This window comes from Electrophorus electricus, chromosome 20, assembly GCF_041902795.1.
Source record: "Electrophorus electricus isolate QZ-2024a chromosome 20, ASM4190279v1, whole genome shotgun sequence".
In the NCBI taxonomy this organism is placed as follows: Eukaryota; Metazoa; Chordata; class Actinopteri; order Gymnotiformes; family Gymnotidae; genus Electrophorus; species Electrophorus electricus.
The window spans coordinates 14,772,140-14,793,041 of record NC_137516.1 but is presented as its reverse complement, the minus strand read 5'-3'; the positions used below and the strand labels follow the sequence as shown (position 1 = coordinate 14,793,041).

The 20,902-nt window shown below is 55.0% G+C and overlaps 1 protein-coding gene across 8 annotated transcripts in view; it reads right to left on the bottom strand.

Moving 5' to 3' along the window:
* The window catches only part of zgc:110158 (single-stranded DNA-binding protein 3), a 35,039-nt gene that overhangs the window by 4,314 nt on the left and 9,823 nt on the right, over window positions 1-20,902 (bottom strand). For 2 of the 8 annotated variants that reach the window (XM_035536396.2, XM_081703145.1), the window contains 10 exons: window positions 8,662-8,751; window positions 4,935-5,018; window positions 3,209-3,268; window positions 2,791-2,857; window positions 2,633-2,700; window positions 1,454-1,518; window positions 1,322-1,367; window positions 1,125-1,160; window positions 637-691; window positions 190-260 (listed from right to left, as the gene is read on the bottom strand). In XM_035536396.2, coding sequence (XP_035392289.1) covers window positions 190-260; window positions 637-691; window positions 1,125-1,160; window positions 1,322-1,367; window positions 1,454-1,518; window positions 2,633-2,700; window positions 2,791-2,857; window positions 3,209-3,268; window positions 4,935-5,018; window positions 8,662-8,751 — 642 coding nt within the window. Of the gene's footprint in view, window positions 1-189; window positions 261-636; window positions 692-1,124; window positions 1,161-1,321; window positions 1,368-1,453; window positions 1,519-2,632; window positions 2,701-2,790; window positions 2,858-3,208; window positions 3,269-4,934; window positions 5,019-8,661; window positions 8,752-18,638; window positions 19,311-20,902 lie in introns of those variants that run through there. The other 6 variants (XM_035536397.2, XM_081703147.1, XM_081703144.1 and 3 more) reach the window with 5 other exon arrangements.

Sequence of the window (20,902 nt, the reverse complement as noted above, 5' to 3'; positions counted from 1 at the left end):
GCGAGAGAACGGTAACGGCGGACCAGCTTGGGGCCGTGCGCGGCCGCGCCACGTGAGAGAATTAGCCGGCCGGCGCAGAACAGGCCGAGACTTGGGCCGCATTCCAGGCCGACGGCTTTCTCTGCGGCGAGCGGCCATCGCGTTTCTCGTTACCAGCTCGCCGACGGCTCGATCGGAGGGGACACTCACGCTGGGCCTGTTGCCGCCTGGGCCAATGGGGTTCATCATCGTGTACAGGTTCTCACTGGAGTTGGTGGAGTCTGCCGGGGGGAGACAGGAAGCGCAGGATCAGGCTGGGAATGAGTTTAGCAGCGCGTGCTCCGGAGCAGCGTTCCGGGCAGGCCGGAATAGGATGATGTGACTGGGTAGTGGGGGGGGGGGGGGGGAGAAGCCTTTTTTTTTTTTTCTTTTTTTTTTTTGGTGCTTTCGCTCTCCACTGGAGGGCTGCTCGTCAGTAACGTTGGCCGCTGAGGTAATGCGGCAACCTTGAGCTGACATTGAGGGGGAAGGAGGGGCTAGGGAGGAAAGGGGAGGGGCTATGGAGAGCGAGCGGGAGATGAATGGCTCCTGCCGATGAGACGATTACAGGGAGAAAAGCAGTGAAACTGAGCGAGAGAGACGGTTCATTTTACACACCTCCTGGACTGGGCATGATTGGGGTACCTGGAGGACCACCGCCTCCTGGAGGGCCCTGAGAGACGGATACACACACACACACACACACACACACACACACACACACACACACACACACACACACACAGACGCACACACAGACGCACACACACACAGGAATTTGTGTCTTCATTCCTTAGAACCACCATAAAAAGTCTATTCATCCCCTGCGAGGCAAAGCCAAGCTTGGCTAGGCCCCAGGGAACCGTTATGGCAGTATGACTGATGTCCACTTACTGCACATGTGCAGACAGCTGCACATTCAGCCAAGCGCAGCAGTGTGGTAATCGACCCGGCGAAAATCGATATGTTTCAAAACTTGAAGGGCTGCTTTGGCCAAACTTCCCAAAAGAGAGCACGCACCCAAATCCCCCCCGGGGTCAGCCAGGCTGTGGCTGGTAGGCAGAGCTACCGCTAAAGGCCGAGGCGGAGGCGTGCCCATGACTTACCACATAGTTGCCTGGAGACGAGGAGGAGTACGCTATCTGTGAGGAAAGGGAGATGAACACAGGAGCTTCATTATTATGTTTTAAACATATTAATGTAGTGCATATAAATAGATTCAGAGGAATTGGTTTCCATTTTTGTTTTTTGGTTTTTTGGCTTTCCCCAGTCTTAAACGGAGAGGGGCCGTGTCCAGACTTACTGAGTTAGTGTTGGGATTTGGCCAGGGACCCCTGCCTCCTGGACCCCTGAGAGAACAAATCTCCAGTGAACCAGCCATTTAAAAGCACAGTGAGGGCGGGGCGGGTGGGTGGGGGGTGAACCTGCTACTCACATGTTCATTCCCGGCATTCCGGGTCCGCCCAGAGAGTTGGGAGGTGGTCTCATCCCGCCATAGCTCTGCCAACAGATGTGTCATTAGCAAAACGATGCGGATTAAATGAACGTGGAGCCATTTGGCGGGCCGTCATTGACGGAGGTTGATCAGAGCTCATTTATCTTCCCCTTTTTTTTTAAATTTGATTTTGATTAGTCCCGAATTAAGACCCATCCCCCACTGACCACCCTTTTCGGATCCCGCACAAATGCACAAGTCTTTTTTTGCCGCAAGTCTTCTGAGAAGTGTTGCAGAAATCGAGGCAGGCAAATCTGGAGTCGGGCCGTCATGTATAAGAGGTCGCAAGCTTGAATTTGTGACTGTACAGTCAAAAATGAATTGGTGCACAATATACATACTGATGTGTCGTAATATTTGTTTACACATTTATGATGTTCTCTCTGACCAAGTTCGAAAATACAGTTGTGGGAATATTTTGAAAACTAACTTTATGTTGTTTTTTTTTGTTTTGTTTTTTTAAATTCTATGAGTTCTCACATCCAAAATACAAGTACAGATTTTGTTTTACAGCGTTCTCAGACCAGGTGCTTCTCAGATCAGATCTTTCAGGCTCTCAGGTTTTGCTACATAATTCTCTCCATAGTCAGCCCCCCCCACCCCCAAACAAACTACTTCCTGTTCGGAGATGTGGCTTTTTCATAGGTGCCATAAGCCATCAGGGGTTAGTGATAGGAGGCAGAGTGCAGAATACATAGGACGTTGCCTTCTGGGTCTTGGGAGGTTAAAGAAATAAACTCTGTATTCAGTTAGTCATTCTGAGCGACCGGTGCTGGGAACTTGTGCCTGAAGTCTCCTGGAAGCACAACATAACTGCTTTTTAGCAAAGTGTTCTTTACAGCTGGTGTTCAAGTGTGTTGAGGGCATATTACGAGGGCTTTGCCGGCTTGGTTGGGGGGGAGGGGGGGTTATACCAGATAGGCACGACACCCGAGTGCCCACTGGGTGGGTGAGGCTTGCACTTGGTCTTGGGATCCCACACCGCCCCTCTCTTCCACACACACACACACACACACACACACACACACACACACACACACACACACACAGGCTCGTCTTGGCCAAAACTACTCTGCTCACCCTGGCTGACAACAGAACGTACTGTAAGCACGCGCGTACCTGGGGTCCCATGCCGCCCATTCCCCTCGGCGGGTTCATTCTCATCGGGCCGCCCATGTTGGGGTGTCCTGCGGGATGACAGACAACAGAAACCTGAGCTTGGGGGGGTCAGGCCCAGTTGCGTAGGTCCGGCCTATGCGTGGGTCAGAGGTCAGTACCTTGCGGCCGGGTGGGGTCCAAGCTGTTTGGCAAGAGTGGTTGTGACCCGGGAACCCCGACAGGTGGCTGATGGATATATGAGGGCGAGAGAGAAAGAGAGAGAGACATTTAGTGAGGAAGAAGAGCAACAGAAAGCCTCAAGCATGACGGAAAATCATACGAGAATCATAATTGGAGGAAGTAAGCACCTGGTGCTTGGGTTAATCACCAACCGGCAAACTGAACAAAGTACCAACGAGTAGCGTGTGGACAGAGCCGACGTGGCGGCTCCGTTACGGCTCGGATCTGACAGGACAGATCCGTTACAGTTTGGACTAAGGGTGCTCCACGACACGGGCGGAAGTCCCCACACCAGCACAGTCTCCTGGAGGGGGTGTGCAGAGGGGGGGGGGGGGGGGGCCGGGCCGGGGTCCGTACCTGGTTTGGCATGCGGAGGGACGGCCGTGGTCCGCCGGGGTACCGCGGAGACATGAAAGGCTACAGAGAGAGAGAGAGAGAGAGAGAGAGAGAGAGAGAGAGAGAGAGAGAGAGAGAGAGAGAGAGGGGTGGGGGGGGTCCCGAGCATTAGCACCCGTGTTGCTTGTTCTCAGGCGTAAGAGCCCAGTGCAGCGTGGCGTTTTTGGACCACGTAGCGAGCGCCGGATGGATGGTGGAGGCAGCAGAAAGGTCAGCTGGAGCAGGTGGGCATGCATGCGGGCAGATGCACGGGGCACAATGGGACGGCACCAGCATACCGACATTTACAGTTCCAGAAACAAACAAACAGGACAAACAAAAACAGACACTCTCAGTACCGCTGCTTACACACACACACACACACACACACACACACACACACACACACACACACACGCGCACGCACTCACACGACAATCGCTGACCACAGAGGAGGCCTGTGCAGACCAGGCTGGACAAGTAGGAGCGCCTGCAGTCCAGGGGCTCTGGCCGTTCCAGAGATCTCGCCACACACTCACTGGCACAACTCGGAGGGAGAAGAAGCTACCGGGGTGTGGGTGTGTGTGTGTGTGTGTGTGTGTGTGGGTGTGTGTGTGGGGGGGGCTTTAAGAGCACAGTGGAGTGCTGTGACCACCGGAAAGTTCTGGATTGGGTTCTTTACGATAATGGGTGGGTGGGTGGATGTGTGTATGTGTGTGTGTGTGTCAGACAGAGAGTGTTTATTTGTATGTGCTCTTGTAAAAAATTCCGGAAATGTTCTGCCTGTTCGCACATGCGTATTGGACAGTGCTTGTGTAAACTCTTGTACCCGAAGGAAAAGAACCAAAAAAACAAAAAAACAAAACGATTTTCTATTTTCCAGCCTGTGTGTAGCCTAATAGCCAAAAGAGGTTTGGACAAGGTAGTGAAAGGAAGTGACCACAGCCAACGATATCCGACGGTCAGTACAGCGAGACGACTGCGTTAACGGCGACTAAAGTCTCGGTGCTGGCAACCACTCTGGTGGCTCCCTGAAGCTTGGTCCCACGTGCAGGGCAGATTCTGGTAGATGACTGATATCTCACTACCGGGCAGACAGTTCAGCAACTGTTGGCTACGCTTGCTTTCTTATTCCGGCACAAAAGTTAAAAAATAAATAAATTAAAAAAAAATCTGAACTCCAAAGCTTTCAAAGCAATTCAGAGTATTAAATCACGTCGATTCCACTTCTTGGTTAACCAGGCCCTGAGAGAGAGAGAATGCGTGTGTGCATGCGTGTTGTGTGTGCGCCGGCGTGGGAGGGCATTCTAAGCCATCAGGCCGTGCAATATTAATGCTCTATCGATGGTGGGTAGGAGTGGAGAGGCGTCTTCAGGGGATGAGGGGGTCTGAATAATTCATCCCCCCTCCAGAGACGTGAGCTCGGGGCGAGGCGAGTCAGGATGGGGGTGAGGGTGTGGTGAGCAATCAAAGGCGTTGGGTCTGTACAGCCACCTTCCTCGGCCTACGTGACGGCCTGGAGAGCAGATCAAACCGCGTGGCAACGTTTAGATTATTAACGCGGCCGGTCCAATCTCGGACTCGCGCGTGCACGTGTCTGCCGTAGGGGCGCGACAGCCAAAGGTTTCTCTGGCTCCTGGCGAGCGTGTACCTGATGAGCGTGTTCCTTAGGGTTTTTCGTGTGCGTGCGTGCGTGCGTGCGTCTTACCTGGCCGTGGGGTCCCATCATGGGGTTGCCGGGGTTGTGTGGGGGAGGCTGTGCGTGAGGAGACGACTGCGAGCCAGGAGGGCCCTTTAAGAGAGAAGAGGGAGGTGAGAGGTCACAGCGGCCTGCTGACCTGGGCCTGCCGCCGCCGCGCCGACACACACACACACACACACACACACACACACACACACACGCACACGCACCCAGACGCGACCCGCTGGGAAAACAGTGATCCGGCTTTCTGGAACGCTACAGTCTGTGGACCGATACCCTGCGTGCAAAGCCGACAAACGTTTCTGACAACCTGAGCCACACCGAGGAAATCTAATCTGCTCGTCTCCTCCACCCGCTAATAAAAGCGTTTTATGCTCGTGTTAGGTGCATTTAATGTAGCGGCCCCCTGAATCTGCTGCGGTTAGCCTGACCTCTTGCAGTCTTTTTTTTTTTTTTGGCTCCAAAAATTAAGACCCGTTTCTCTCTCCTCCCATATTCAGAAGAAAAGAAAAGAAAAGCACGCCAGCCAATGGCCTGTGACGCAAACGTGCATGCGCACACACACACAGCTGACGTGCCCAGCTGAAGTGATGATAACCAGTTCTTACTGGCTTCCACTCGCCTAGTCTACAGTCCTGAAGGGAGCGTTAAAGTTATTGAGCCCCTGCGTGCGCTCGCTCTCTCTCTCTCGCGCACGCTCTCTCCCTCACACACACTGCACAAAAGGTCATCTGCATGTGCAAGTTTAATTCACGCACACACGCACAAGGTCCTGCCAGCTTACAAGGTGCAACAACATGACTCGACCACTTGGGGGCACTGTTCACAAATCGAACCAATCCTAAACCAGAGCTTTGGTGTAGCAACTCTTCAGCTAGCAGGTGAAATGGTACAGAGAGCTGGTTATGGCTAATTAAGACACACACAGACACACACACACACACACACAGAATACAAATTCATCAAACCTCACCTCGACTCAAATTCACACTTAACAAGGTCCTCGGCTAGCTACGCCACTTCTCATTAAACACTTCATTCACGGCACGCCGAGCCAGGTGCTACGTATTGACCTTTGACCTTCGGTCAGCAGCCTGACCTCAAACGAGCTTTCCACCTGTCCAGGGTCACACAGGGTTATTCCGAGTACCAGACGTGAGCATCTACAGGAGACACCAGGACCCCCATGGCCCCCCCCCCCCCCCCGTGGTGTCAACAAATCTGTCTGACTTGAGGTCAAGTGCCCCCCACCCCTATAAGTGACACCCGGTGGGAGGATTGTGCTCGTTAAACGGCAGGTGCGCGCGGATCAGGTTCTGAAGCCACGGCAGATGCTGATAGGTTAATAATGGCAGTGTCGGGGTGCTACTGTGTGAGGTGTTGCAAGACTGGTGAAGAGGTGTGTGTGCGTGCGCGCATGTGTGTGTTTTGGGATTGAGAGCAAAGCAGCGACAGATTTAGCCTCGACCTGTCTGTGACCTCACTGAGAAAGCAGGCACTCCTACAGGGCCCTGACACAAGAGCTGTTCCATGGACTGTCCCAGAAAGAGTGTGTGTGTGTGTGTGTGCGTGTATTGGAGGGCGAGCTCTCTTTACACAGCAGATCTCGACTGTTCACTATGCTTCATTGCACACACACACACACACACACACACACACACACACACACAACCCCTTAGCATCACATCTTTCCCTGTGAGCCCATTACCTCTCAGTCTCTCCTCCACTCCACAGCTCTCTCTCTCTCTCTCTCTGTCCCTCTTTGGCCCTGCCTTCTGTCTGCTCATTTCCACACTACACAGCCCATTCACCTTCTCCAGCTCCAAATGCTAAAGCCCAGAGCTCTAAAGAGTCACCTGGTGGCCATATGGGTTCATAGCATATGCGAGCCGGGGGGGGGGTCTGCTATTTCCCCACTCTCATACACTCAAATGTACTTCATCCCCAGTACACCTAAATGCCAACTCCGCCTGTCTCTGGGCAGAGATACCAGTCAGGGTGGCTTCCTCTTTCTCCCACACACACACACACACACACACACACACAGGCACACACACACACGCACACAGGCACACACACACAGGCACACAGGCACACACGCACACACGCACACGCACACACGCACACACGCACACACGCACACACGCACACACGCACACACGCACACAGGCACACACGCACACACGCACACACACAGGCACAGTGTGCTGAATCACAGCATCAGTATGTGTGCAGGAATGCTCGGGGTAGGTGGGTCGCTGTGTTTGTGTGCACAAGTGTGAGACAGCTTGCCAGAACAGACGAGACCACGCTCGCATGCGTCCGTGTGCGCTTGCGCAGTTGGACAGGGAGGACATACAGCTGGGAGAGACCGGACACGGCTGGTAATCCAAAACCCCGGCGTTCTCTTCTTCACCAGTGGGCTGCTCGACGGAAAGCACTGCTGTGGTGGCGTTCACCACAGTTCACGACCACCTCCCTGATGTGCAAGGACTGCTCCTGCTTCACCGCCCACTACGGGCCAATCACAAAATAAGCTTGTCACCGTAGCACAACGACAGAAACTTAGAAATTACTGTATTGTGCGGCAGTCCCCATTTGATAGCAAGGTCGCTAGCCTGTTAGCCAGGACAGAGGCATGTGAAAAAAGAGACATCCCGTGCACTGTCCCGACGTGCCGTCCAAAGGAGGAGTCCATAAGTAAACATACTGAAGAAAGAACGCTCCTCCAAACCATCTTCCAAGGACGATACGACTTGGGAGATTTCAGCAGATGACACTCGGGAAGCTGATTATAGCCAATAAACAAGCGATCTAATATGACTTCAGTGATAGCTATAGCCTTTCAGATTGCTGACGAAGGTATTTTTGTTGGGTTATTACAATGCATCTTAGCTAATCCACAGAGAAATGACCCTTTTTGTCCTGTTGCAAATGGTTGCCATGGAGCAGTTGCGGTCGCCAAACATAACGGGTGCCATTCAGTGCTTGGCCCCCCGACGTTGCTTGTGGGTGTAATGCGTTTGTTGCACCAGAAGCAAGAGTTTATGACATATTGTGGACCTCTCGCGCACTCTAAAAAGTGCCATCAGCGATTGTACACAACACAGAGTGTGTAAAGCATCATGCACTGGAGGAGGGGTAAACAGCACGAGAGAGAGAGAGAGAGAGAGAGAGAGAGAGAGAGAGAGAGCACAATGAAGTAGGGAGAGGAAAACACAAGCTGCTCATCTAGAATTGTGCCAGAGATTCCAGTCTGCTGGAGAACACTCCCTGCTTCCATTAACACACACACACACACACACACACACACACTCCCCATCCTCAGCAGCACTCCAATCTACTACTGTTGTGCAAAGGTGCCGGAGCAACACACTCACACGACCCCCTCTGCGCTACCTAGTCTGAGGTATAGGAACTACTTCACACGTCAGGCTTCTCATCCCAGGATCTCGGACCCCAATCCAGTCCAACACACCCCACCACTGCCCAGCCCCGCCAACAGGGGGCAGGGCAGGGCACCTTCAGGTCAGACACACCCCCACACCCTTCCACCCAGAGCATCGCTATTAGCAACACAGAGTAGGCGTGGCCAGCAGTGGGGGGGGGAGTGAGGGAGTGAAGCGTGAGCGTGTGAAGGAGACATGAATGAACGGAGCGAGGCAGCGAGACCTGCGGCCGGAGGCGATGAGCGAGAGAGCGCGAGACACAGCGAGATCTGCGCCCGTCCTACCTGAAAGAAGGCGGGGGGCATGGGTCCGCCCGGCATGCCATCGTTGGGGGGCATACTCCCCATGACAGGGCTAGGGGCTGCTGCTGCACTCTGGAACAAGAGAGAAACCCACGTCAGTACACACACACACACACACACACACACACACACACACACACACACACACACACACACGACCTCCCCAGCGACGAGACGCAGGGCGGGGGAATGACCGGCGACCCAGTGGGGTCTATGTGGACTCCATATGGAAGCTTGAGGCAAACATAAGGAAAGGGCAAAAATCTTTTAAAAATAAACAAATAAATAGATAAAAACCCTGCTGCACCGGGACGACGGCGGAGGAGATCTCCTATAGTGGAGCTTACGGCTGTGCCAAGACGCACCTCTGAACACGGGAACGATAAACCGGCATCGGAATACGCCACGGAAAGGGGACGCGTGTCGGTTCGAATCTCGAGCCACGTTTACGTAGGACACGCCCCGCCTCACCAAGTGGACGAGAGGTACAAAAAAAGGTTGCTTCTCTGGGCGGAGTGGCGGGGTGAGACATCTCTGGGACATCGCTGAGACACGCTGGAGACTCGAGCCCCGCTTCCCGCCGAGATAAAAGGCGGCGCTGGCCTCTCCTTCGGCCCCGTGGGTAAACCCCAAACATGTTAACATGCGTCTACTCGCCGGCCATCGAAGGCCTTTAAAAGGACGTTGGCCCGGCGCACGTGGGCACGTTACCCACGTCACCCACGCTGTGCCAGGGCCAGCGCCGAGCTTGTGCTAGCGAACAGCACAGAGGCTCCCTCTGTCCTGCGGCTGACAACCTGCAGTGTGTGTGTGTGTGTGTGTGTGTGTGTGTAGGCAGTCAGCTAGCTCCTCCTCTCTCTGCTGTAACTCAAGCCTCCCCACAGCATTCATACTAATAGTGCAGCCACCCCTGACCGCCGCCCCCCCCACCACACACACACACACACACACACACACACACACACACACACACACTCGAGCAGACACTGCCAAAGAGTTTACTGCTCTGTCATCCTCTACCTCAGCTAGCTGAGTACTGTGATGCATAACCTGGAGAACTGGGAAGGTACATCGAAAAATCCACAGACAACAGAAGAGGACAAGAGAGGAGGAGAGGAGAGAGGGGAGCAGAGGAGTGGAGACAGGCGAGATCTTCAACAAAAATGTGTGTGTGTGTGTGTGTGTGTGTGTGTCCTCAAAAGCAGAAAGCAAGCAGGGCGGGGGCCAGAGGGAGAGAATGAGCCCAAGAGAGAGAAAGCGAGTGCGAGAGGCATTCTTCGCCTTGTTGCTATGACAACCCCGACATCAGCGCTCCCCTCTCTGGTGCCATTAAAACCCTCAGGCCGTCAATCATCTGCCAACAGAGAGAGGGGGAGAGAGAGAGAGAGAGAGAGAGAGAGAGAGAGAGAAAGAGAGAGAGAGAGAGGGATGTGACTTTTCAGTGCACACCGTATAGCACCCTGATTACTCTGCCATCATGTCATCAAGCCATTAAACAGCACCTCAATCACACTTAATACACGTACAAGCATAAACACACACACACAGACACGCTCGCGCATGCACTGGCTCACATTCATCTCTCATTTACTGCTCACTCGTGTTAATATAAACAAATATTAACACGTACTCGCTCACACACCCACGTGAGGCTGGGCGATCGCAAATATTTTATATTGCTTACAGAAGGGGCGGGGGAGAATCACAATAAGGGTCTATACGTTCTACGGCAAGAATATTTAAGCAAATCTGATGCAAGAAAATGTAAACAAACAAACAAACAAACAAACGACAATTGTCCCTGTTAACCACAAGAGGGCAACGTTGGGCCGTACAAGATTCGCTTGTAAATGAATCACCAGGCCAATCAAAACACTTAGGAACAATTACAGCGACAAAAAAGCAACTAGCGTGCACAAGAGCTGGGATTAACATTAAAAAAAAGGGTTTAGACAAAACAAATCAATCAATCATCGCCCCCTCTTCTCCCACGCCGCTGAAAATGTCACAGTTCAGAGACGCCAAACGGGCAGGACCGCTCGCAGACCGAGCTCGGCGTCCTACGTGGGGTGACGACGGACGACGCGTACCGCACACGGCGTCTGGCAACCTCGAACTGGGACACCGGAGGATTTCCAGCGGCAACCAGTGCGCCGGCGTCCCTGGACGAATCCGAGGCTGGGAAGAGGCGCGGATTCCCTAAACACCGAGCAAGCCGTTAGTCGGGCTACGTGGAGGAATTCATTCAAACACGATCGCAGACCGTGTTGCACGCCAAACGGTTGAGAACGTAGCCCAGAGCCTAGTTCACACCTTAACGTGAGCCGAGGTCAAAGGGCAGCACGTGCAGTCTCTCTTTGTCTGGCACGCGTGCGCTACACAGCCTCGGTCCGACACACAAAATGGTCCTATTTATGGATGCATTGACAGGACTGCATCACACACACACACACACACGTCTGACTCATAAAGACAAACAACAGCACTACTGTAGAACAGCACTGAGACTTCACTGAAGGGCGGTGGGGGATTGATTCCATTACTGAGAGGCTTGGAGTGACCGTTCGTTTTGCCGAGCGTCATCGCTTAAGCGGACCGCTGGAGGGTCTGTGACGCGACGCCCATTTTAGGACGCGAGAATAAGACGCGGCGTGTCTGCCGCGGAGTAAACGTGCGTCGCCTAGCTGGGTCACGTCGCCAGCGAGGTTCGGGGAGAACGGGATAACGCGTCACGTCACTGCCGCGCTGGTTTTTTTTTTTTTTTTTTTTTTGCTGTTACGGTAACCTCGGCGATGTGTCTGTTTTGCGTTCCGTGTGCACAGCCACATCGAGTCCAAGTGCAACTGCAGTCGTAAGAAGATTTGTATACAAAAAGATTGTAAACAAAGCACATAAGGGGGGTGGATAAAAAGTCTAAACGTTCTGATCTCAGATCAGATCACGGCTCAGACTCTTGTGACTTTAAAACAAAACTTCCAGGCCGGACTTCCTTCGTCCCGCCTGGCGTCCTCCGCTCAGCCGGCTCGGTCACCTCCTCGCCGGGTTCTCTCCAGCTTGGCCAAATTTTGCGCGCACGTCCTATGGATTCAGGGGGTAAACATCCACAGGACCTTCTCTCACACGCACAAACAGCGGCTACGCGTACGTACGAGCCGATCGAGCCGCAACGTCGCCAAAACCCCCACGGTGTGAGAATCATTTGACCGCAGGCTGTCCGAGAGCATAAGCAGGAATACACGGGAGCGCTGGTCTCGCGAACCTGGCCGGCTGCGTCTTTTCTCTGAGCGTCTTCTCACCGATTTCGCCATCTGAAATTCCAAGCGGGCGGCCTTGGCCGTATTATCGACTTTCCTTCCTCTACTGCTCCTCCTTGCCTTATGCCGTGCTTTCGCTTGGGCTGCGTTCTTCGCCTCCTTTTCGCCCCAGGGGGGGCTTCACGGCCCCGGGAACTCAAGCGATGCTCCCACGCAGGACCCGCGCAGCGCGCGGATCTGATAAGCGTGCCCTAGGGCTGACGCGGGGCGGTGTGCGTTACCCGGGTGGTCGCAACTGCGGCGACAGGCCCGGTGCTGTTAAAAAAAAAGGGGGACCGGGCAAGGTGCCAAGAATGACGAGGAAACACCAGGGCCACGCGCCCGCGGGCCTCATGCGAGCACGGGGGATGGGGGGGGGAAGTCCTGGCCTCGCTGCCTTCCGTTAGACCTGCGACAAACCCGCGCGGAGCGCTGGCGGCTGCTGCCAGGATCCGCGCTGCTAATTGGGGGTAATTAATGCCCTTAATTAGGAGCTGTGATGACAACAGGAGGGGGTGCGCTAACGAGAACAGGGGGAGGACGTCGCGCGGAGGTCGGGTGCGCGGCCACCGGGTCCGACTCCCGTTCGTCGGGAGAAGGGAAGCGGTTCTCTGCGAACGGCGGCCGACGAGAGACCGGCTAGCGCATCGCCGAGAACGAGGCTCACTCAGCTTTGGCCAAATTCCCCTAATAACAGCCCAGAAAGGAAAAACTCGCGCCGACGGAGGCCTGAGCAGCTCAGGGACAAAATGAGCTTTTCGACGATACGCGGCAAAAAAGAAAGCAGAAAAAGGTCAGGCTTTTCTAGTAGCACAAGACGATCGGTTGTGTAAAAGTGCACGCTCGCAAGCAGGAATCCCGGATCACTTTTTTGGATGCAAACTCTCACCAAAACGCAGGTTCGATGTCCCCATCGCCACCGGGTTCTCCTAGCAGGTCAAGACCTCCCGCTGGTCTAACTGACAGCAGAAAGACTTTCTGTTGAGCTTGACGCAAATATTTATTTTGAACGTTTAAGGGAAAAACTAATTATTTGCCGCCCACTTCCTCTCACTTTGTCTCGGGGTTCTCGTCAGCTGCAGGCCGGCAGAAGGAACTGCTGAGTAACCTGCTTCAGATGGACTTCGCCGTCACGCGCCTCCTGTGGCAGGAAGCCTCCCGGCGTCGGACGCCAAACAAGGACAGGATGTGGCGTGACACGAGGCGGCTGGCCCCGGCGACCCCGGGTAACGAGAACAACGTGTGGACGGAGGGGCAGAAAGCGCGAAGCCCTTTTCCCCCCGAGAGACTTAGGGAGACGGGCAGCCAAAACGGACCCACCTCAACAAGATTTCACACTGCGATAGAAAAAAAAAATAAAGGAAAGAAATCTAATAGCGAGGGTTTTTCTCTTCCTTGTCTAGTAACCCCAACCGCGCCATCTCCCCACCACCGGTGGGCCTCTTTGGAGGCCATGCAGCTGGCTGGCGTTTGTGCCTCGGTGCCAGATGGGACGCGGGGGGGAGGGGAGGCTCCCGGCGGCACGGTGCGATCACGGTGCGGCGCGCGCCAAAGCTCTCCAAAGTCGCTCCGCTCGCGGAATCCCGACGCAGGTCCTGCTTGTCAATCAATTACCGGGAGAATTCGGATGGGAGCCACGTTCCTCTCGGCGAGGCTCGTTCTAACGAGACGGGGGGGCGGGGGGGGGGGGGGGGGGGTTTCTGGCGCGTTCCACGGGCGCTAAAGACCCCGGGCCGGGCGTACTGGGGTCATTGAAAACATACAACCGCCAAGCTGCAATTCCAGACGGGGGCGTCGCCGAGCCCGGATCGGAGGACGCACCCGGAAATTGTCCCGGATGCGCACCAGGCTGTCCACTGCCACACACTGGCTGCTTTGACACTCACTCGGTGTCATGGAACCTCATCCCCCCCCAACTTCTTTCTCGCTCTCTCTCATATGAAGGGGGGGGGGGGTTTGGGTGTTATTGGGGTGCACTGATCCCTCCCCCATTCAGCGGTGCTTTCCTTTCTTAGCCCCCCCGCACTCCTTCCAGGAGTTTCTAGCTCCCCGAATGTTGCTGGCTCCTCCTCCTGCATCGCTCGGCTTCTGGATTTGATTTGGGGTGTGGGGCCGGTCTAGGGTTGCAGACGTGTGTGCGCACGAGCTCCTGGTGTTTACACAAACACGCACACGCACACACACACACCCTCTCTCCCAGAACATGTGTACTCGCTGCAGTGTTATGTAACATGGTTACAACACACCTCTACAAACAAAAGAATCGCCAAAAAATAAAAACACCTTTTTCAGCCACCCTTATGCCTGGAAGCACCCAAAAAATGAAGCCCTTATTGAATGTTCTAACCACCTCCCCAAAACAAGCCCCACCCCTCGCGACCAGATGTACAAAACAAAACGCAAGAGTAAAGATCAGCAAAAGATGCAAACCCTCGGGCAACGACAGTTCAGTCCTTCAAGCACGCCTGACCTAGAAGACAGAGACTGTTTAGGACCCAGGGGAAGGCACACCCCCCCCTCCCCCCGAGCCTTCCTGCCTCCTTTCCTGCATGCGCGCACACACACACACACACACACACACACACACACACACACACACACACACAGCCCTCCCCTTCTCACTGTATGCTAAATCTGTAAGTGAACACACAGGCCAGCAAGTTCCAGGAGGACGAATAGTGAAACCCCTCCCTCCCTCCCTGCCTCTTCCACATCTCTCCCTCAGCTCCCTGCCGTCGTTCCCAATCTTCCCTTCCTCTCTCCCCCTCTCCTCCACCCCGCCCCAGGAGGGAATGGGTGGCAGCAGCTCGCAGAAGCTGTTGCCATGGAGACGGGTCCTGTCTGCACTCTGTCCCTCAGGCATCCCAGATCAAGATATATTTTGGGGGGGGGGGGGATGAGGCAGCAGATGATGGACAGGACATGAGACAGCAAAACATCAAGCACACGCCAGCGGCCCTGTGACTCTGGGAAGGCTCGCGGCGTGAGAAGATTGCTCCTCTGCCCTCGGAGATCCCACCGTTGGCTGCGTGTCAAACGCCGCGGCCAACGGCTCTTCCCGACGAGAGCTGGTTCTCTGGTGCACGCCACACTGCACTCTGACATGGCTCACAGGGTGAGAGCGTGTTTGTGTACATATCTGTACATACAGCCTGTCTCTGTGTGTGTGTGTGTGTGTGTGTGTGTGGAGGGGGGGGGGGGGGGTCTGGCTAGTAGCGTCCATGACTGAACGAGGACTTTTCCTACCATGGCTTAAAGGAACAAAATGTGTTGCTGCAGGAAACGGGAGATGTCACCGTGAACCCGCGCGCACACGGCCGGGCCAGACCATCGCCCAGATGTTCCTTACCAAGCCAGACCGTCGTCCGGACGTTCCTTACCAAGCCAGCGAGTCGGAAAAGGCATGGAACTGGGCAAGCAGATATGAGGCTCGCGTCCGGAGGGGGAGGGGCTGTCCAGCACAAACTCCAAACTCCAATATTGCAATCGCCCGAAAGAGAGAGAGAGAGAGCGCGAGCGAGCGAGCGAGAGCGAGTTCCCCTTTCTGGCTGGGTCAGATTAAGCTGGCTTTGTAATCCACTTGGTTTTCATTCACCCTCATGTCCTTGGCTGTGTGTGTGTGTGTGTGTGTGTGCGCGCGCGTGTGTGAGCATTTAAAAAATAAAGAGAGATAAAACCAAAAGAAGAAGAAGTTGTCAATTAGGGACACGGCACAGGGAGACACACAACTGTTGTAAGCAACCCAAAACACAAACAGCCAGCAACTCCAAAGCAAGTACAAAGTAAGACTCCTGGCAGGGGCTGGGTGTGTGTGTGTGTGTGTGTGTGTGTGTCTCAAATTGCTCCACTTTGATCGCACAGTGTGCTGGAGAACAGAGGCACCGACCCCCACACCTGGAGTTCAGTTTTAGCTCCTCCCATCCAATACACCTGGTCTGGGAACTCACCCATGAGCCTAATGCTGAAGCACACTGTACAGAGCCACGCCACACGGGCAGGCGGGCACAGGCCCGGGTGCTTGTGTGCTAGCGGGTGGTGCGTCTCGCTCGCCAGCGGCGGTGCTGTGGAGCCCGCTCTGCCTCACCGTTGACAGGCGGCTCCAACTCCGACCCATCGATCCGCGCGACGCGCTCAATGGCTATCCGAGAAAACCAAGTGGCCCCGATCGATGCCGCTTAAAAGATTAGAAAAGCAAAGAAAGAAAGAAAGAAACCGGCGAGTCCCGATGTTTTTGTTGTTGTCTGCGAGACGGATACGCCTCTGCCCGTAAAAATGCTAACGCGGCCCCTGACGACGCGGAGGAGGTCCGTTGGTGCGCGCGGCGTGCACGTTTACGGCCGTGTTGGCACTGGGTGCTCCTCGATCCAGCAGATTGCGGCAGCTCGCCTTTGGCTCTCAGCTCGTCGAACCTGGGCTTCGGATTTTCTGGTGGCGTTCTGGTTTTCGCACGGCTGAAATCGCGAGTCGGTCGCGGCTGGAAACGTCCGACGGCCTTCGCTTACAGAACCAGCCTGGCTGCTAGTCGTCAGCGACTGGCCAGGTCGGGTTTACCTCGAGGCTAGCGGGCCAACGATGAAACAAAACAAACCCATAAACCAGAGCAAATGGGGACCTGTAGAGACAGCCGTGCAGGCAGGCAGCGGGTGTGCGCAGGCGTGTAAAAAAATAAATAAATACATTTCAAAAATATTAGAAAATCAAATGTATTCCATCTTTGGCTATGCAAAAATGGTGACTAACACACACCACCTGAGAGTCTGACCACCCACACAAGCAGGCCCCAGCATGTCCCGCCCCTCCCCCGACACACACACACACACACACACACACACAGCCCAGTCTGACCTTGCTATGGTTCTTTAACCCACACAGCATATCTAAGACCTTGCAAGAGTCTGTCTGAGACATGCCCTAATACTGTGTGTGTGTGTGTGTGTGTGTGTGTGCGCGCGTGTCTCCATAGCAGAGGACAGGAATTCCGAGCAACAGCGTTTACAGAGGACACGGACCTGGGTGGGCCAAGGACATGATGGAGAGCAGGAAACAGCAGCGCTGCTGTACACACCAAGGTTACCATGGACACCATTCCAAAAGTGCACAGGCTGTGTACGCGAGTGCTGCGCGCCTTGTGCACTTGTGCGCGTGTCAGAGACAGAGGCCCTGTGTACAACCACAAAATCATTGTTGACCCTGACGAGGAGTGCAGAGGTCACGTGGCAGGGTCACTGCCCAAGACTCCAGGCTGGAGGGATGGCAGATCCCAGTTCGAGGCCCCTCCCAGTTCAAGGGCCGGACACTACAAGTGGCTTAGCGGGGCCGGCCCATGTTTCCCCACAAGGATAAAAGTAATCCTACACCCTATTCCGTATTCCGTGCCAGCTGAGCACTCGGGGGCTCCTGGCAGGGGGGGTGCTCTGCGCAGCACAGGGTTGCGGGCACCAGCTGACCCCGGGGCGGGCGGTACGCGGTGCGGAGCTGCCCCTGGTGCGCGGCCTCCTGGTGAATACTGGTCTACGGGGCGCTGAACTCTTGTGCCCCTTTCGCAACCACAGAATCACAAAGCAGTTTGTGGCTTCAACCGAAACTGGTCCAGGTGCCTTCACTCTCATCCCACACACACACACACACACACACACACACACACACACACACACACACACACACACACACACACAGCAGGGAGCAGTTGAGATAGTGGGAATGGAGCCATGAGAAGATGCAGGTATAAAAACAGTAATCGGAGGGCATTAGAGTCACTGTCTGTAAGTACAGTCCCAGACTACAGGAAAAGCGACTGGAAGCAACCCAAGCACTGCCGCTGTGGGGTGTGTGTGTGTGTAACAAATTCCTATGAATAAAGTACAGATTCAAAACAATGCTAATATAAAACCAATATTTATAATGTAGAGGTGATGCTTTAATAAGCTGAGAGGGATAAGAGGGAGGCATGTACTTCACACACACACACACACACACACACACACACACACACACACACACACACACACACAAAAAAAATCAGCTGACACACAAGCACCATTTGCCAAAGCTCGCAGACTAAGTGATATTCTATGAGCTCACCTTCACTCAACCCCCCCCCTTACACACACACACACACACACACACACACACACACACACACACACACACACACTCCCCCACCAGCCAGCACTCTCCACAGGCAGGCAGATACCCGGGCCACGGCTCATCTGCACGGGGAAAGGCGGGCCGGTGGAAGGCGGTAGGAACAGCAGGCAAGGGAAGCACCTCGAGTGTGTGTGAATGCGGCGGGCGTTGAGTGGGCCGCGCGCAGATGTGGAGTGTTTGCCTCTCGACGCCGGCAGGCAGCCCGTCACCGGGTTGGTGTGGCCAAACACACAGCGCCCTGGGGCATGCACAGACAGACAGACAGGCCAGATCCCACGTGCGCGCGCGCGCACGCACAGACGGGCAGAAGTACACGCGCGCGCGCGCACGCACACACACACACACACACACACACACACACACACACACACACACACACACACACACAGAGAGCCAAGAGTGAAGTGTGGGCACAGCCTGCCAACCCAGAGAGTCGGTCAGAACGGAACAACTGGAGTGAGAGACAAGCACAGAGGGACACACACACACACACACACAGGACAGGCTGCAGAGTTTTACCCAGAGAAACAGCCAGCACAGGCAGGCAGGCAGGCAGGCAGGCAACTGCATGGGGGGGGTGCTCGTGAGACGGCGCATGATGCGTCGTGTGTGTGTGGACTGGGCGAGTCTCTCTGGACCAGCGCTGCAGCCCAGCGAGCAAACGCGGAGGTAAATAGGGAACAGACGTCGATGTGGTTGCCGTGCACACGTGCTCCCCGCGCAAACAAAGCTACCAGCCCTCGTCTACGGCTCCTGTGGGTACGGGGCACGAAAACCCCACCGACACACACACACACACACACACACACAGACACACACACACACACACACACACACACACACACACACACAGACAGACAGACAGACAGACACACACGATTCGTACAGTTATTGCATTCCGAGGACAATGTGTGCAGCATGTTGTACACACAGCGATAATTTTATGTGGCTGACTCCCTACCCCGCTAACACACACACACACACACACACACACACACAATCAAATATTAACTACAGTCCTGCAGCGAGCATGCTCGGAGAGCCTCGCAGAATGCACACAGCAACCAGCTCGGGGTGTTAACCCCGCAAGTGCCGGAAGGCAGCATGGCCAAGCGGGGAGCAGCTGTCCTCGCGATGCCCCGCCCGCCTTCCCGGAACATTCTTGGGCGACGCGCGTCTGGAAAAAAAAAAAAAAAAAAAAAAAAAAAAAAAAAAAAGTTCCTCGGCACTACTGAACGAAACGGCAGGAACCGCGCCGGACATGTCGTAACCCTTCTTTTTCTGCTCAGTGCTGCCGCGGTGCCGGACTCCCCGTCCTTACCCGGAGCCGGCAAACGAGGGAGCCGGCATCACGGCCAAGCAGCCAGATTACCCAATCAATCTTCCACCCAGAGAGAGGGGAGGAACCAGACAGGGGCAGAGAGAGAGAGAGAGAGAGAGAGACAGAGAGAGACTAAGAGAGACTGAGAGCGCATGGGAGCACAAGCATGTGAAGAGAGAAACACACACACACAGTGTATGTGTGTGTGTAGGACATAGAGAGATATCAAATCTAGTCAACCTGCTGGTCCATACACAGAGCTCTTATCATAGCCATCAGCTCGAGTGAACCAGGCGCTGACGTCACGTGGCAGGACGGAGGCGGATTACCGAAACAACCGAATAAACACCACTGCGTGGTAAAAAAACAAAAAAATAAAACACCACAAAACGAACCCCGCCCCTCGTTCTGCGCTACTAAGGAAATATTTACACTGGTACAAGATAAAGCGGATAAAGTGGTGGGGATGGGGGGATTAAAACCGCGCCTTGGGGACGCCGGCCACGCTTCTGCCGGTCAGGCGACTCCAGTCTGAGAGGTAGCGGGACAATTCTGCTCCGTCCTTTAAAAGGCCAGGGTAACAGCGCCTGGCAGAGGGGCAAAGTTATGGCGAGAGGCTTAAAGAGGCGGCAAGCGAGAGGGTTATTCTGCTCGCTGGCCACCGACAGACACCGAGGAGCATGTTTTGAAAGAAACTGCGGGAGAAGAGGGCGCGGGAGAGAGGAAGAGAAGGATAGAGGGAGGGAGAGACAGAGAGAGAAAAGGGGGTGGGGAAAGAGACACCATTACACGCACGCACGCACGCACGCGCTCAGCAGCCTGCTCCACTGTAGAGAAAACCGAAACGGCGCCATCCAGACGCGCGCTCACCCCGCCGCCTGCTCCGCCGGCACCACCCGGGAGCTGCACCCTGAACGCCGCCCTCACGCAGGAGAGCCAATCGCAACCTGCGCCACGTCCGCCACGCTTTTATGGCCCAGAGCTCTGTGCAAACAGCCAGCGCTGAAAGTCAGGGAGAAGAATAAATGAAATACAAACTATAGCCTCCTCTGCTGTCCATGCGATGGTGGTGGTGTCGGGGGTGGGGGGTGGTCGGGGACTTAAATGAAGAGCCGAGGCCATCCGGACCCGCCGAACGGGCTTTGGAACGATGCCAAAGCGCAGGGGGATCCGATCGACACCTCCAGGATGGGCACGGGGTAAGCGGGTGCCTCCGGCGCTCCCGAGGTGTCGTGGTGCTACGCTGCGGGCCTGTAGCCAAGCCTGCAATCCTGCCAAATCCCCACCGGCTTAGCCCCTCAACCGTCGCCGGGATTGGGAGATTAGAACGCTGTATTCCATTATCTCCCCCACGGCGGAGGGCATTCAAGCTCAGTCTCTGGTCCAGAGGAGGCGGCGTAGGAGACACAGCAACTCGCACACGCACGCACGCGCACACACACACACACACACACACACACAC